We start from the raw sequence: 16207 nt of genomic DNA, 5'->3' as shown, positions 1-16207 counted from the left end.
AATTTTCCAAAACCAGATTTGCCAAAACGCAAAATCAAAACTCAACTGATTATTCATTCATTCATTCATTCATCTTCCGTACCGCTTGATCCTCACTAGGGTGGCGGGGGGTGCCGGAGCCCATCCCAGCCGTCTCCGGGCAGTAGGCGGGGGACACCCTGAATCGGTTGCCAGCCAATCGCAGGGCACACAGAGACGAACAACCATACGCACTCACACTCACACCTAGGGACAATTTAGAGTGTTCAATCAGCCTGCCACACATGTTTTTGGAATGTGGGAGGAAACCGGAGCACCCGGAGAAAACCCACGCAGGCCCGGGGAGAACATGCAAACTCCACACAGGGAGGCCGGAGCTGGAATCGAACCCGGTACCTCTGCACTGTGAAGCCGACGTGCTAACCACTGGACTACCGGGTCACTGATTATTCATTGAAAAATCATTTTATTTTGTCTCCTTAATTTTAACATTGATATCTCACGCATAATAATTTGATGCATTTGCAGCAAAGTTCCTATTTCAGTTCAGAGGACTCAAAACTGTTTTCCTAAACCCGGCTCACACATTTCATCGTGTTGAGTCTTTTGATTCATATGAATAGAATCCCGCTATACTTAAAGGATGATCCGAATGTTTTTGTCAGTGAGTGAGGCACATCATAAGTATTTCATCACAGCATCAACGCGCCGCCTCTTTCACAGCACATCAGTGTCGTGTAGTACGTCCTTGGTCCTCCCTTTGAAACGCTACGCCACCGGTCGCCCTGACGACGATAACAAAATACCACATTTAGGTCTGCGGCGTGTCACGTGGAGTGCATTTTTCGCCTGCGCCTCTCTCATCTCGACGCTGCGCCCCGGTTTATTATCCTTGAAGTTTTCTATTTGCGTGTGATGCTGGAGCATTCTCGGCACTGCGGCACTTCTCTTTTCTCTGCTTGCTCTTCAGTTAATGATTAATTACTAGTCTCCGTCAATGTCTTGGTCTCTTGTTTTAAATTTAGAATCGTTCCCACGCACATGTCTCCTCCGATGACACTTTTGGGGTTGCTCAGCAGAGTGAATACTAATCATTGCCTTATCCCCGGTTTTACATGCTCTTTTTCTTTCTGTGGTATGACTGATTGTGGCACTGTCATCTTTTTAGACGTTTCCCCCTTTTTTCTTTCCCGCGGGCATTTTATTTTTGGGTTGTCGTTCCATCTGTCCTCCCTTTTTTTTTTTTTTTTTTCCCAGCAGCGCCTGAAGGAAATGTCGTCAAATTTGGAACATTCGTATGGCGTCAAACAAAGTCTTGATTAGTAGTTAATGATGCAGAGATACAGTCGGCGTGATATTCATTAAACATCCATCCATCCATTTCCTACCGCCTTTTTCTTCATTAGGATTATGGGTGTGGCGGGGTGCATCCATTAATGGCCGCCAATCATTCATACAGACAAATGTTTATATTCATTCATTCATTCATTCATTCATCTTCCAAGCCGCTTGATCCTCACTAGGGTCGCGGGGGGTGCTGGAGCCTATCCCAGCTGTCTTTGGGCAGTAGGCGGGGGACACCCTGAATCGGTTGCCAGCCAATCACAGGGCACACAGAGACGAACAACCATCCACGCTCACATTCACACCTCGGGACAATTTAGAGCGTCCAATCAGCCTGCCACGCATGTTTTTGGAATGTGGGAGGAAACCGGAGCACCCGGAGAAAACCCACGCAGGCCCGGGGAGAACATGCAAACTCCACACAGGGAGGCCAGAACCCGGTACCTCTGCACTGTGAAGCCGACGTGCTAACCACTGGACTACCGGGCTGCCCTGTTTATATTCACCTATGTACAATTTAAGAGTCCATCAACCGGAGGTGCTGGACTAGAAGTCATACAAATCGGGCTTTCACGTGATAATTTTCACCTTTTACTTTTTAATGAAAAGGCACTTTTCTTGAGACTCAAATGCATTTTGGTCACGCAAGACCTTCCCCATCATGCCTTCTCGCACAGACAAAATGGTTAGAGGAGGACCACAGCCGCCTGCCTATTTCTTCCTTCCTAGCTGCCACCTTTTTATCACGCTTCTCTCTTGCAAGCAGCCTCCCACCGCCCTTCAGGCTTTATTGTTTATTTTGTCTCAAATTTTCCCCCACCTGCTGCTTCCCGAGCCCCCGCAACGTCGCCCGCCCAAACCCGTTTTATCCTTCCTAAAGCCATTTTGCTCTCTGTCACCTCCACTTCAGCTTGAGCAAAACACCTCATTGGTATGTTTACGTAAACGCACCTCTTTGGCTTCTTGTCCATTCATTCTACAACTGAATCTTTTCTCCTGTGCCCTGAAATCTTTTGAGCGGTATCCCTTACGAGAACTGACATTTCTTCTCAAGTTGGGGTATGTGATGAGCATTCACTGTGTTTCGGAGTTTGCCGTTGAATGGACGCGTTCATATACTGTATAATGAATGTCAAGGACCCACATTTAAAGATTTGAAATCAAATAATTGGATCTTAAAAACAACTAAAATGTTTCGGGAGCCAGTGATGGGATGCCAGAGTAGGAGTTAGGTGCTCCCTCATACGAGTACCAGTCGAGAGGCCAGCGGCAGCATTCTGGACCAACTGGAGATGCTTAATGGAGGATTGGTTGACTAAAGTGCATGAACAGTAATCCAGACAAGACTTGACGAAAGCATGTATTAGTCTTTCAAAGTCCTCTTGAGAAAGGATAGGCTTTAATATAATAGACAACATGCTGAAGAAATGTGAGCGATTATTCACATCCAATCACTATCATCTGCCCATGAACCACCAAGTGTGAGGCCCAACGTCTTCCTATCTCTGGGGGAAGATTCGGCGCAGCCCCGTCGGTGGTACTACGAGCTGGTCGTGGATCACATCGATCCCTTCCTCACGGCGGAACCCACGCACCTGCGAGTCGGCTGGGCTCTCACCGACGGCTATCAGCCCAGGCCCACCGGAGGGGACGGCTGGGGGGGCAATGGCGTGGGAGATGACCTCTGCTCCTTTGGCTTTGACGGGCTTCACTTATGGTCAGGTGGGATCACATGAGAGATTACAAGTTGTGCGTTTTGTTCACCATTTAAAACATGAGTTTAATTGGTGGTTTAATGTCACACTATGATAGCAATTTCATAGTTAACAGTCCATCCATCCATCCATCCATCCATCCATCCATCCATCAATCATCTACCGCTTATCCGGGGCCGGGTCGCGGGGGCAACAGCTTTAGCAGGGAAGCCCAGACTTCCCTCTCCCTAGCTACTTCTTCCAGCTCTCCCCGGGGGATCCCGAGTCGTTCCCAGGCAAGCTGGGTGACATAGTCTCTCCAGCGTGTCCTGGGTCTTCCTCGGGGTCTCCTCCCGGTGGGACATGACCGGAACACCTCACCGGGGAGGCGCTCAGGAGGCATCCGAGTCAGATGCCCAAGCCACCTCATCTGGCTCCTCTCGATGTGGAGGAGAAGCGGCTCGACTCTGAGCCCCTCCCGGATGACTGAGCTTCTCACCTTATCTCTAAGGGAGAGCCCGGACACCCTGCGGAGAAAACTCATTTCAGCCGCTTGTATCCGGGATCTCGTTCTTTCGGTCCATCTCGATCAAATCATCTCTCAGCCTTTTATTTTACAGCGCAACGTTTTGCGATGAGTTTGGAATTAGATTAAAATAGTTTTGGGATCACAATTTCGGTGGTTTCGCTACAAGTCAATACTTTTACGAAATGCAATTATTGACATTTTAGGCGCATCAAACACTTGACTTATCGTGGTAGGACTCGGCCCCGAGCTTTGCTCTACTGCGTCCGATGAATAATGCCAACGCTGTCGCCTCTGCATTCAGGTTGCGTGGGCCGCAGAGTGCGCTCTCCCTTCTCTCACCTGTTGACCGGCGAAGACGTGGTCAGCTGCTGCCTGGACCTAAGCGCTCCCTGCATCTCATTTCGGGTCAACGGTCTTCCTGTGCAGGGCATGCTAGAGAACTTCTGCGTCGATGGACTTCTTCATCCCGTTGTCAGCTTCTCACCTGGCGTCAAGTTAGTATTGTTGTGCATCTTTTCATTGAGACTTTCCCAATATGACATTTTAATCATTCTCTTTGTGTCAACAAGGGTTCGGTTTTTGTTTGGAGGGGAACAAGGAGAGTTTAGATTCCTTCCCCCGCACGGTTTTGTGCCCTGTTCTGAGGCTCTCCTCCCGAATGTTAAGCTGGAGGTAGAACCGTGCCATAAGTACCTCGTGGATCATGAAGATGGGAAACGGGAGCTTATTGGCCCGTTTGAGCCCAGCGGTCCACTTACTTTCACTCCCTCAGCAGTAGACATCAGCAAGGTAAAGTTGTGCAGAGGCATTTATAGTTATTTTACAATGTACCGTACAAATGTTCCAGAAAATGTTGAAAAAGAAAATATTTATACACCAAAATTCCAGCAAGCAATTGTCTTGGATCGAGATTTTACAAGCGATTTCACAAAGCCTCACAGATTTCAATATGCACACTGCCTGTGCCGCGACATGTTTTCCTTTCACGCCCTAATCAGCCTTCCAGTTGCTGCATTTTTATTTAGTTCCTTCCAACCGCGCACGCTGCATAATCTAATACGCAAAATGCCCTTTTGTTGCTGGTACAGTTCTTTCTTCACCTTTTAAAAAGTAATTGGTAATGTACAGCTTACGTCAAACCTAAATTAAAGTTTAACATTCAATTGAGTGTTTTTTTTCCACCCTCTGTGTGTTGCCTTAAAAGGTGGAATTACCTCTGCAATTTGAGGATATCCGAGATAAAATCGCTGAGAACATCCATGAACTCTGGGTAATGGAAAGGGTTGGTCTTGGATGGTCTCAAGGAAATGTAAGAAGGAAGCACACAGCTAATATTCCTTGAACTACATTGCATTCATCAAAAGGAAATAATGCCTTACTCGCATTAGTTTTGCTTTCAGTGTGAAATGATGACATCATTTTTCATCAAACAGGAGCAAGACGAAGAGAAGCTACTGGATCCCCGTTTGGTGGAGTTCTCCAAGCTGCCCGATCGGGAGAGGAACCAGAACGTCCAAACGGCACAGGACATATTAAGGTGGGTTCCGTCACCCCCAAGTCATGTTTGCATATTTCTATGAATCAAGAATGTATATGAACATCAATCTATATACACATTTTCCTTCATTTTCCAAAGGACTCTTCTTGCTTTCGGTTTCCGCATTGACTTAAAAGATGAACTTACAGAGGAGGGCATCCACTTCATGAGACTCTCCGACAGGTACGGTTCATTCAAGCTCCGAGGTTTTAATGTTACTCCTTTTTTTTTTTCCCCTCCAAAGCAGTTATTCCCCACCACTCATATAAAATATGTATTGACTCTATAAAAGAGGATAGCACTGCTTTTTCGTAATCTGTGGTCCCCAACGTGTCAGGTATGAGCAGCCAGGTGGTTACAGACCGGCTCCGATAGATATGAGCCATGTTTTTCTCAGCGCCGCCCATGAGGAAGCGGTCAACTTGTTGGCGGAGAATGAGCACAACGTTTGGGCCAGAGAGCGTATCAAGCAGGGATGGACTTACGGCGCTCAACAGGTTTGGGTTGAGAAAGAGAGAATCACATTTGCACATCTGTGTGTATTCGTAATCGCATTTTCACAGCACCGGTGGTGTTCTCTGGCAATACCTTTAAATTTAGGATGGGAAATCAAAGCGGAGTCCAGAACTTGTGCCCTACAGCCTGCTTGATGAGAGGAGTAGAAAGATGGGACAAAAGCGAGTCAAGGAGGCAGTTTGCACCCTGCTGGCTTACGGTTACAGCTTGGAAACCTTCCACCAAGAAAATAGTAGGTCTCAAAGCTATTGCTCTCAGATTAGATCATAATTTATCGACGTTACGCCAATAAGCAAATTGTTCCCAAATGTCTGCACAAATAAACTAACAACACTTTTTTTTTTTTTTTTTACATTGTCACGATTCTCTCGCCAAATGCCCTGTTTCTCACTTTTCCTTTTTGTCTTGACTTCTTGCAGTCGTGTTATCAAACGGCTGCTTCTTCTCCAGTGAAAAGTGCAGAGTGTTCCGAGCAGATAAATCTTTCGCTGTGACTCGGGGGAAGTGGTACTTTGAATGCGAACTCGTCACTGCCGGGAAAATGAGAGTTGGCTGGGCCAGGCCTGGTTGCACCCCTGAGAAAGAGCTGGGCTCAGACGGCCAGGCGTTTGTGTTTGATGGATTTGAGGTGAGCATTCTTTTGAGGTGCCGTGTGGCTTCTTGGAGGTTGGGGGGGGGGTATTTTTTTCGTGATCACTCAGTCATCAAAATATCAATGACTCATGTTGTTTCTTGACGTGACTGACGCACGGCCGCCCTCATCGTTCCTGATTCTTACAGGCTCGGTGGTACCATCAGGGTGGGGAACCTCTGGGACGTTCCTGGCAGCAGGGGGATGTGGTGGGTTGCTTGCTGGACATGACTGAAAGCACCATGATGCTCACGCTCAATGGAGAGTTGCTGTTTAATGATCAGGGATCGGAGCTGGCTGCGAAGAACTTTGACATCGGAGATGGTGTTTTTTCATTTTGCGCCGAATTGTTATTTTACCCATCGGGCTTGGAAATGTGTGATTCTATTTGCTTTTCTTGCTGACATTTTAGGCCTGCTCCCCGTGGTCAGTGTGGGCGTGAACCAGGTGGTGAGGCTGAACCTCGGCCGCCGCGAGGGCTCCCTGCAGTACTTGAGTGCGTGCGGTCTACAGGAGGGTTATGAGCCTTTTGCTCTTAATATGGCTCGAGATCCTTCCCTTTGGATGAGTTGGAAACAGGCTCAGTTTAAATCCGTACTGTGCGACGATCCCATCTCTCAGGTTTGTATGTACAGCTTCGAGACTGTTGTTGTTAAATTTTTATTGTGCATGCAAAGCCTAATACCACGCACGAAAAAAACTCTGTTAGGGGCACTTGTATATTCATTCATTCATTCATCTTCCAAGCCGCTTGATCCTCACTAGGGTCGCGGGGGTGCTGGAGCCTATCCCAGCTGTCTTCGGGCAGTAGGCGGGGGACACCCTGAATCGGTTGCCAGCCAATCGCAGGGCACACATAGACGAACAACCATCCACGCTCACACTCACACCAAGGGACAATTTAGAGTGTTCAATCAGCCTGCCATGCATATTTTTGGAATGTGGGAGGAAACCGGAGCACCCGGAGAAAACCCACGCAGGCCCGGGGAGAACATGCAAACTCCACACAGGGAGGCTGGAGCTGGAATCGAACCCGGTACCTCTGCACTGTGAAGCCGACGTGCTAACCACTGGACTACCGGGCCGCCCGGCACTTGTATAAAATAACAGCATTTTTGACATTAGGCAAATAGCAACAACCGATTTTCTTGGTTGTTTCATTTCATACTTGATGGATGGGCAGGCATTCCAGAGTCCCAGCTAAGTGTACCCTATTCTTTCAAAAATCAAATTTCCATACTGTTTCGACCCAAGTTTCGACAGGCCTCCGCAGGAGCCCGTGTTGTTCTCGGCGCTGGTATATTGACAAGACTAACCCTCTTTATCCTGTTTGAATCTCATTCAAGGTCAGTAGAGTCATTGGATCAAATGATTCCTTATCAAGCCTGAGGGTCGCACGACGGTTGTCGGTACGCCACGGGGGAAGCAGCGAAATGGGCTTTTACCGTCTCAGCATGTCCATCCAGTGCGCCGCTGCCCTCAGCAGCCCAGTGGGGGGCGCGCTGCCCGTAGCGTCCAGCTCTTTTTCTCCAGGTTTGGCGTCACGTGATCGTATCATAAAATAGAATTCTCAAATTAGAAAGAAATTACCCGTAGAGGATCAACAGCATAGAAAGATTACGATTAAGATATCCTTTATTTGTGCCACACTGGGGAAATTTACAGTCTCCAGCAGCAAGATTGTGGGAAGAAAGAAGAAAAAAAAACCAAAACACGGACAGCTCGTGAAAGTGTTCTTTGACTTATTCCAGATACCCGCATTTGATTATTTGCTCTTCAATTGCCGCAATTAATTCATGTGGTCCTCTTAGGAAGGAAAGAGCAGGAGGAGATGGACTCTGACTTTGAAGTCCTGATGAAGTCAGCCCGCGGCTTCACTAGCTCAAAAGATGAGCTTGAGTACAAGGATCACGGTCAAGACAAAACGTCACGACTGAAGCAACGGTAGGCTCTGGAGAAAACACGAATCATTGGTGACGTGTTGCGGTCACCTGATATTTGGAAGCATAAAAGCAGGGACGTGGTGGTTAATTTCTTTGATGTTTACAACCCCGAAACAAAAAAAAAAGCATGATACAGTTGAAGCTGTTCTTTGAAGGTTTATGCTGAAGCGAACCAAACCAGACCTGGTCAGCAGCAACTCCTCCGCTCGGCTCCTCGAGGACGTCCTAGCTGACAAAGATAATGCTGATCACCTCACTCAGACCACCCGAGTAAGACCTCAATCGTCTCATCTCGAAAAAATCACTATAATTACTATTTTTGCAGGGAAATGACACATTTCTACACATTAGCAATTTGCAATCTTGGATCCAAAACTACGTGGGATGCTTATTAAAGCTGTTGAGATCATTTTTGAAACTGCCTTCGACTTTTTTTCCCCGACAAGTGATTTTCTCCTTCAGTATTACTACTCGGTGAGAATTCTTCCAAACCAGGACCCTTTCAATGTGTGGGTGGGCTGGGTCACCCCTGATTTCCATCAAAATGAGATGCCCTTTGAGAGTGACGATAACCTCACAGTGACGGTCACCCTCGGAGACGATAGCGGCAAAGTCCAAGAGAGGTTAGTGTTTTGCAGCCAACTTTCAAAAAGCGGTAACTTTTAATCAGTGGGCTGCCATTTTCACCGTTTTCCCCTTTCAGTCAAACTTAGCAAGCGGCTGCCTTGTAATAACGGCGCTCTCGTCATCCACAGCGTGAAGAGGAGTAACTGTTACATGGTCTGCGCCGGAGAGGCGACAGGTTTGTCTCGGAGCCGAAGGAGTGCCGGCTTGGAAATTGGTTGCTTGATTGACACAGCCGCTGGGCTGCTAACGTTTACCTCCAGTGGTGTGGAGATGTCCACCTTCTATCAAGTACGCCCCACACAGCAAAACAGTTTTGAGACTCCTAAGATGTATTTGGAGTTATATTCGGATATGTCGTTGCTGCATATTTCAAGGAATCAGAATCATCGTGAGCAAAATGTTGTTTCATTTTGTGGATGAATCAGGTGGAGGCCAACACAAAGCTGTATCCCGCTGTTTTCGTCAAGCCCACCACCAGCAACATGTTTCAATTTGAACTGGGACGCATTAAGGTAAACCATTTATTTGCTTGTCAGAAATCCTGTAAAAGATAAAAAAACGGCCCGATTAGCCAATGACGATATTGCATTTCCTCCTTTCATGATGCCATTGTCACAGCTATAATTTACTTTCATGTTTTGCCACAAAAAATTTTTTGTGCAATTTTTAAAAATTTTCTGACTGGCCTCCTAGAACGCAATGCCGCTGTCAGCTGGCTTGATTCGCAGCCTGAGATCGACTTCGGCACCTCAATGCCCGCCCAGGTTTCAAGTACAGCATCTGTGCCCGGTCTCGTGGACACGAGTGCCTGACAGATCTCTGAAGGTGATGGTGGACCGTCCTGATGAGCGTCACGGCTGGAGAGTCCATTGCCTTGAGCCGCGTCAAGTCATGGCCCTCCAAATCCCTGACGAAAGCAGGTCTGACAGAGCTCTGGAAAACGCACAATTCAATTTGACTGCTGTTGGACCAAACGATGAATCAATGTTTTGATAATTGGTTCATTTGGGTTTTGAGTCAGGACTGTTCCCTATTTTTTAATCATCTTAGCTAGCGGCGTCTCTTGTTCAAAGAGCGTCTCTGCTTGCACGTTATCCAAAAATTCAGTTTTTTTTTTCCTATTAGTCTTTTGAAATTGATTTCATCCTTTCGGCGTCGGACAATGAACAAAAAAAAAAAACTGTCCGCTCCAAAGTATGTTCAAAGACTTTTGCAACCAAAGGGAGTCGGTCCTCATAACTAGTCCAGCTTATGAAACGGATTAGTTCACAAGTTCATGCTTTCTTTTTCTAACACAGGTGCATCGATATTTTAGAGCTGTCCGAGCTGGATGACATCTTGACCTTTGAGTACCACACCCTCCTCCTTTACTGTGCTTTATGTGCCCTGGGCAACGCAAGAGTGTGCCACGCCATCTGCAGCCACGTTGATCAGTCCCAGTTCCTTCACGCCATTCAGAATCACCACTTGCCTGGCCCACTCCGCTCTGCCTTTTATCAGCTTCTCATTCAGGTGATCTCATGCTTCATCTCATCTTTCAATATGGAACCCCTGGTTTCTCAGATGGATTTTAATTTTCTTTTGAAAGGTTCACCTCAGCAGCAATGCCGCAGCACGTCTCATGATGAACCATGAATACATCGTCCCTTTGTCAGACCAAACCAGAGACATCACCCTTTATCCAATAAATGGCGACAATGGGAGAAAATGTCCACTTCCTCTATGCATCCCGAGTATGAGCCGGAGCACTTCCCTGAAACCACAAATGCGGTTCTCCGGGCCTTGTTTCGTCAACACTGATGTGATGGGACGGGAAGTAACTAGCGGTGACAGTCCTGAAATCCCTCTGGATATCCTGAAGAGCCTGACCGTGGAGATGCTTACTGCAGCCGTGTGGGCTGTGCATCGGGGTGTCAGGGACCCTGTAGGTGGCAGTATGGAGCTTCTGCTGGTTCCCCTTCTTAAGTTGTTCCACACTCTTTTGGTGGTGGGGGTACTGACTGATGAGGATCTGGCTAAAATTCTCAAACTAATAGAACCTGGAGTCTTCTCTACAGAGGTGGAAATGGAGGAGGAGGAGAAAGAAAATGGACGAGAGATGGGAGATCACTTAAATGAACCCAAACAAGGACTGCTGCAAATGAAACTTCCGGAACCGGTCAAACTTGAGGTGAACGCACAGAGTGGAATGGCTCATATAGAAAAAAAAAAACATTTAGGTTGTTTTGTTTTTGGTGATTAAGCTTTTTTTTCATGAGTGTGTAATGTAAATGCTACATTTCATTACGCATTAGGACAAACAAGCCAAGCAATATATTTCTCTCTCAATTTTTTTTTTTCAGCTGTGCAACGTGCTGACCTACCTGTGCGACATGCAGGCGCGCCACAGGGTCGAAGCGGTGGTCGCCTTCTCGGAAAAATTTGTTGGTCAACTGCAGGAGAACCAGCACTTCCGCTACAAGCAAGTCATGCAGGCGCTCAACATGTCCGCCGCCCTCACAGCCCGCAAGACCAAAGAGTTCCGCTCACCTCCGCAAGAGCAGGTTCCATTCAGTTGTTTGAACTCACCAGTCGGATTAAAATGACCCCTTTGCAAGTAACGGACGCCACCTCGAAAGATGATTATAGTTGCCAAGATTATAGATTCAACTAGGGTGTCCAAATTCAGGCTGTTGGTCCATTTGTGGCCCACTGTATGTTTTTATTGGCCCGTTAGATCTTGTAATAAACAAATTAAACAAGGTCCCCATCAAAAAGTTTAAATGTTGAAAGTTAGCACATTATATATTGAAAAGCTTCCTTTATCGAAAAGCTTTTCCTTGCTCATTTAATCTGATGACTCTTAATTTTTTTTAAGATCATTACTCTTACTAGTTGTGATTTAATTGCTGGTTTATTGTTGCCCGTACTGTCCACTTTGAGATGTGTCCCCATTTGTTATTCAATTTTTCTTCATTAAAAAATGAAAGTGTAATAAATCCTCAAAATGTAACTTTTAGATTTTTTATTTATTTACACAATGTTTTGACAAATTAATCACACTGTGCTTCTTTCTCCTTGTGACCTTTTGTCCTGTTGCCTCAGATCAATGTGCTTCTGAGCTTCAGAGATGGCGACCGGCAGGAGAACAGTCCGTGTCCAGCGGAAACCCAACAGCTCCTGAAAGACTTTCACCAGCTGCTCGCTGCCCACTGCGGTCAGTTCTCTGTTACCACTCCGCCGCATTATTGTTCATCCTCACTGAGTCCGTAAAACTCAGTGAGCCGGGAAGAAGCTCCGAGAAGGCGCTTACTGTGATTATCTGCCGGTGAGCTTCATTTTATTTTACTGCTTTTGAGCAGGCATTGAATTGGACGCTGCCTCGGAAGAGGGCGATCCCGGTGAGATGTTGGTAAAGGATCAACTTTTGAGCCTAGGAGCGAGAGTTCTCGGACTAAAGTGGACAACCACACAACGGGAGGATAATGGACCACTGAGTCCCAGTAAGTACAAAAACATGTACAGGACAATGGTTGTTATTTATTGTTACAAATGTAGGCCCAACACGTAACATTAAGAAAGGGGTCACTTTGAAAGTGGCTGTGGATCTTCACCCAGCCGAATTGATCATGTGATGGGAAACTTAGTTTGGATGTGGAAGTCAGCAGTACTGTCAATAGTGGAGCAGAAGTGCAGACATATTTTCAGAAATTGGCAGAAAACAGAAAAAAAAAGACTTACATGGTTGTTTCATTTCACACTTGATGGGCAAACAGGCACTCCACAGACACAACAATTCTAAGACAAGAAATAAAAAAAGTTAATTTTCCATAATATGCCACCCTTCAGTAGAACAAGTAATCAAGAGGAAAATCGTGATCACTGTGGTTTTCCTGTGGGATACATTGCATATTTTGGAACTGCACGAACAAACTACAACAGCAATCCTACATAATCATATGGATCGACAAATGCAGCAATTTGCGGTGCATGAGGATCCCAGCCCTGCCGCAATTATGCAAAATCCTTATTGATGCCCCCCCAAAAAGGGATTTGTCATTGCCTATAGATGCCACAAGAAGATGGCAAAGTGCTACTAAATGGAAGTTCCTCAACTTACCTCAAATGATTCCCTTGGCACCAGTATGCCACCAGATAACACCAAACCAGTACTTTGAGCAAAGAACAGAGGGGTTTGATTTCCTATCCCCGCTTTCTACCCTTCAGAGTCCCTCAAGTTGTTGATCTCAGAAACAATGCTCCGCTGGACACAAGAGACCGAGATGGAGGATCCCAGCCTGGTCAGTGCCATATTCTCGTTGCTGCACCGCCAGTATCAGGGCCTCGGTGGCCAAATGGCCTCCCCTCTTTCCAAAACCTACACAATTAGCCAAGCTTCCGTGGAGGACACCATGACACTGCTGTCCTCTCTGGGCCAAATCCGCTCCTTACTTAGCGTTCGTATGGGGAATGAAGAGGAAAAACTGATGATCAGAAGACTAGGGTAAGGGTAGATTATGGTTTTCGTTTGTGGATTTCAAAACACAATTCCGGACTATGATTTTTTAAATTCTTTTTCTGTCTCTCTGGAACAGGGACATCATGAACAATAAGGTTTTCTACCAGCACCCCAACTTAATGAGGACATTGGGCATGCATGAGACAGTCATGGAGGTGATGGTAAATGTTCTTGGGGAGAGAGAATCCAAGGTCAGTTTTGTGAAGCAGACGGGCAATTTGTGTTTTTAAATTACACTCGGACTCCACTTTGAATCGACGCCATGTTTGTGTATTTCATGCAACGGTTTGGGTTCTGCAAGGAGATTTCCTTTCCGAAGATGGTGGCCAGCTGCTGTCGATTCCTTTGTTATTTTTGCCGCATAAGCCGACTCAATCAGAGAGCCCTTTTTGACCACCTCTGCTACCTACTAGAAAACAGCAGCTTTGGACTCGGTAATGTCCTATGTCAACACTTCCCTCTGGGGGAGGGGTTTCAATTTAATAGTCTCTTGGTTATTCGTCCTTTTGTATGCATGAATTTCAGCCCCTCGGAGTGTTCTCGTGAAATTTTAATGACCGGACATCATATTCACGAGTCAGTGATTTTAGTTGTTGTTGTTGATGTTGTCTTCCCGCTCTCCTTAGCTTCACCTTCAATGCGCGGGGCCACTCCTCTGGATGTGGCAGCAGCCTCAGTCATGGACAATAACGAGCTGGCCCTCGCTTTGAGGGAGCCTCAACTGGAGAAGGTGAGTTGAGGGCATGAATACATGTTTGCTTTTGGAATAAGGCGCTACCTTGATTAATTTACAAGTTTGCCGAGTTACTCGCCGCCACTTGCCCTATTATTATTATTATTATTATTTTAATTTCGTTTTCTCATTACAGGTGGTGCACTACCTAGCCGGCTGTAGTCTGAAAAGCTGCTCACTGCTCGTGGCCCAAGGCTACCCCGATATTGGATGGAACCCCGTGGAGGGCGAGCGCTACCTGGATTTTCTACGTTTTGCTGTATTCTGCAATGGTATTTCCGATACACTTTCTACTGTTACTATAAAGCTCTCTGTGTCATGTTGTTCTTGTATCAGCAAGTAGCATTGAACACATATTTTTCAACTTTGTGTCATCTACAGTGAACTTGTTTGATAGCGGATACATGCTCAAGCAGCACTGTGTACAATCATGTGTCTGTCTGTGTGCTCTTGGACCGCAGGTGAAAGTGTCGAGGAGAACGCTTACTTGGTGTTGAGGTTGCTGATTCGTCGGCCTGAGTGTTTTGGTCCTGCCCTGCGAGGTGACGGTGGACATGGTCTCCTAGCGGCCATGAAAGAGGCCATAAACATATCAGAGGACTCCTCTATCGATGGACCTTGCATGGCCTACCAATCCAACGCAACCATGTTGGTCACTGTTCTTTTCTGTATTGTTTGTGCTCTTTAAGATTGTGGGTAAATTAGAGCCTTCCGCAGCTGAGCTTGGGCAATGTTCCTTTGCATTGTTTAGATTTGCCACTCACCTATGATCTTTTTTTTTCAGGGGGGGGGGCTGTTGAAAACTCACCTATTTGCTGTTTTGGTGCTTCGTTGCCATCTAGTGGCACCTTGCTGCCATCATCCGTTGTCGAATCTCGATTTACTTTTAGCAGGAAGAAAATTGTACACCCTGAAATGGTTGCCACCTTCATGTATTTTAAAACCGTAACAAAATCTGGTTACTAAATGCCCTCCTTGAATGCTGCAGCTGCATCCCTGATTATCATTAATAAGGCTACATTTAGAGATAAGCAATTAATCCTCCTCAAAATCTGCAGTTATCCAATTAATGACAAGCTGGCAATTAACTAATAGTTTCCCGATACAGAAATACTGTCCAGGTTGGCGAGAATGACCTTATCCATATGGGGCATGCCATCATGACCTTTTACTCGGCCCTTATCGACCTGCTAGGGCGCTGCGCTCCGGAGATGCAAGTGAGTGTTTTTCTCCTCAGACTTGAGTTGCCATTCCTTCCGCTGCCATCGATATCTGCCGGTGCTGCCAGTAATGATGCCGACTGGACATTGCGGAGAAAGTACGCTGCTGCTTCGAAAGGAAGATTGACATGCTTTTTACCTAATTTACTGAAAGATGCAAGTCCACCTGGAGTCAGTTTCCCTCCGCTGAGGCATTCTGACGTTGACGGCTTGTCTACCTGTATTTGGCGCCGCAGTTGAAAAATATTGTCTTTCCGACACAATCTCATTGAAATGTTGCAGTTGATTCAAAGAGGCAAAGGAGAAGCCGTCCGCATGCGGGCCATTCTGAGGTCACTGGTACCCATTCAAGATCTCCAGGGAGTCATTAGCATCTCGTTTCAAGCCCCATCGCTGTCAAAAGGTTGAGTGGAATCACTCAATTTGACAATCTTAGTCGGATTGGGTCTCACCATGAATGAAGCTGTCATTTTCTTTTGCAGATGGTTCCGTGGTTGAGCCCAACTTATCAACAGTGTTTTGCCCAGACCACAAGGCCGCGATGGTTCTGTTTGTGGACCGAGTCTATGGCGTAGACGAGCAGAGTTTTCTCCTGACCCTCCTTCAAAATGGATTTCTGTCCGACCTTCAGATGGCCATCTCTCTCGACACGGTGAGCTCTGCGACTTTTGCTGGTCCAAGTACAGGTTGGCGTAGTCACCAATTACTGATATTTGATGATTGCACAATGTCTTTTTTTTTTTTTTAACGAAATGTGGAATGTATTGCTTGTAGAATTGCTACAGTTATTTCAAAGTAACATTTTGCAGAGCATAATTTGCAGTCTGCTACAAATGTTTTCTATGTTAACATGAAAGTATATATCCATACGGCTCCTTATCTGGACGGTACGTCAGGCTGGTGATATATTATCAAAGCATTTTTATGAATATGAATACAGGCGTACAGTAGCGGCC

At 46.2% G+C, this 16207-nt stretch overlaps 2 protein-coding genes across 2 annotated transcripts in view; one reads left to right on the top strand and one right to left on the bottom strand.

Moving 5' to 3' along the window:
- Positions 1–16207, bottom strand: part of fam13c (family with sequence similarity 13 member C) — a 386051-nt gene that overhangs the window by 71600 nt on the left and 298244 nt on the right. The gene's annotated exons all lie outside the window — the stretch shown is intronic.
- Positions 1–16207, top strand: part of ryr2b (ryanodine receptor 2b (cardiac)) — a 55517-nt gene that overhangs the window by 7798 nt on the left and 31512 nt on the right. The window contains exons 18-49 of the mRNA XM_052081229.1: positions 2804–3045; positions 3848–4040; positions 4116–4335; positions 4751–4855; positions 4980–5083; positions 5183–5266; positions 5421–5580; positions 5684–5831; positions 6019–6227; positions 6380–6554; positions 6643–6851; positions 7577–7763; positions 8042–8174; positions 8329–8443; positions 8636–8796; positions 8929–9088; positions 9226–9312; positions 9494–9720; positions 10099–10312; positions 10389–10970; positions 11143–11343; positions 11885–11996; positions 12142–12282; positions 13007–13283; positions 13375–13489; positions 13600–13732; positions 13925–14028; positions 14168–14303; positions 14493–14679; positions 15140–15248; positions 15534–15654; positions 15734–15903. Coding sequence (XP_051937189.1) covers positions 2804–3045; positions 3848–4040; positions 4116–4335; positions 4751–4855; positions 4980–5083; positions 5183–5266; positions 5421–5580; positions 5684–5831; positions 6019–6227; positions 6380–6554; positions 6643–6851; positions 7577–7763; positions 8042–8174; positions 8329–8443; positions 8636–8796; positions 8929–9088; positions 9226–9312; positions 9494–9720; positions 10099–10312; positions 10389–10970; positions 11143–11343; positions 11885–11996; positions 12142–12282; positions 13007–13283; positions 13375–13489; positions 13600–13732; positions 13925–14028; positions 14168–14303; positions 14493–14679; positions 15140–15248; positions 15534–15654; positions 15734–15903 — 5521 coding nt within the window. The remainder of the gene's footprint in view (positions 1–2803; positions 3046–3847; positions 4041–4115; positions 4336–4750; positions 4856–4979; positions 5084–5182; positions 5267–5420; positions 5581–5683; positions 5832–6018; positions 6228–6379; positions 6555–6642; positions 6852–7576; positions 7764–8041; positions 8175–8328; positions 8444–8635; positions 8797–8928; positions 9089–9225; positions 9313–9493; positions 9721–10098; positions 10313–10388; positions 10971–11142; positions 11344–11884; positions 11997–12141; positions 12283–13006; positions 13284–13374; positions 13490–13599; positions 13733–13924; positions 14029–14167; positions 14304–14492; positions 14680–15139; positions 15249–15533; positions 15655–15733; positions 15904–16207) is intronic.

The sequence above is a fragment of the Hippocampus zosterae genome, chromosome 11, assembly GCF_025434085.1.
Source record: "Hippocampus zosterae strain Florida chromosome 11, ASM2543408v3, whole genome shotgun sequence".
Taxonomy (NCBI): Eukaryota; Metazoa; Chordata; class Actinopteri; order Syngnathiformes; family Syngnathidae; genus Hippocampus; species Hippocampus zosterae.
Note: the sequence above shows the minus strand (reverse complement) of the source record. Positions and strands in the feature narration are given on the sequence as shown.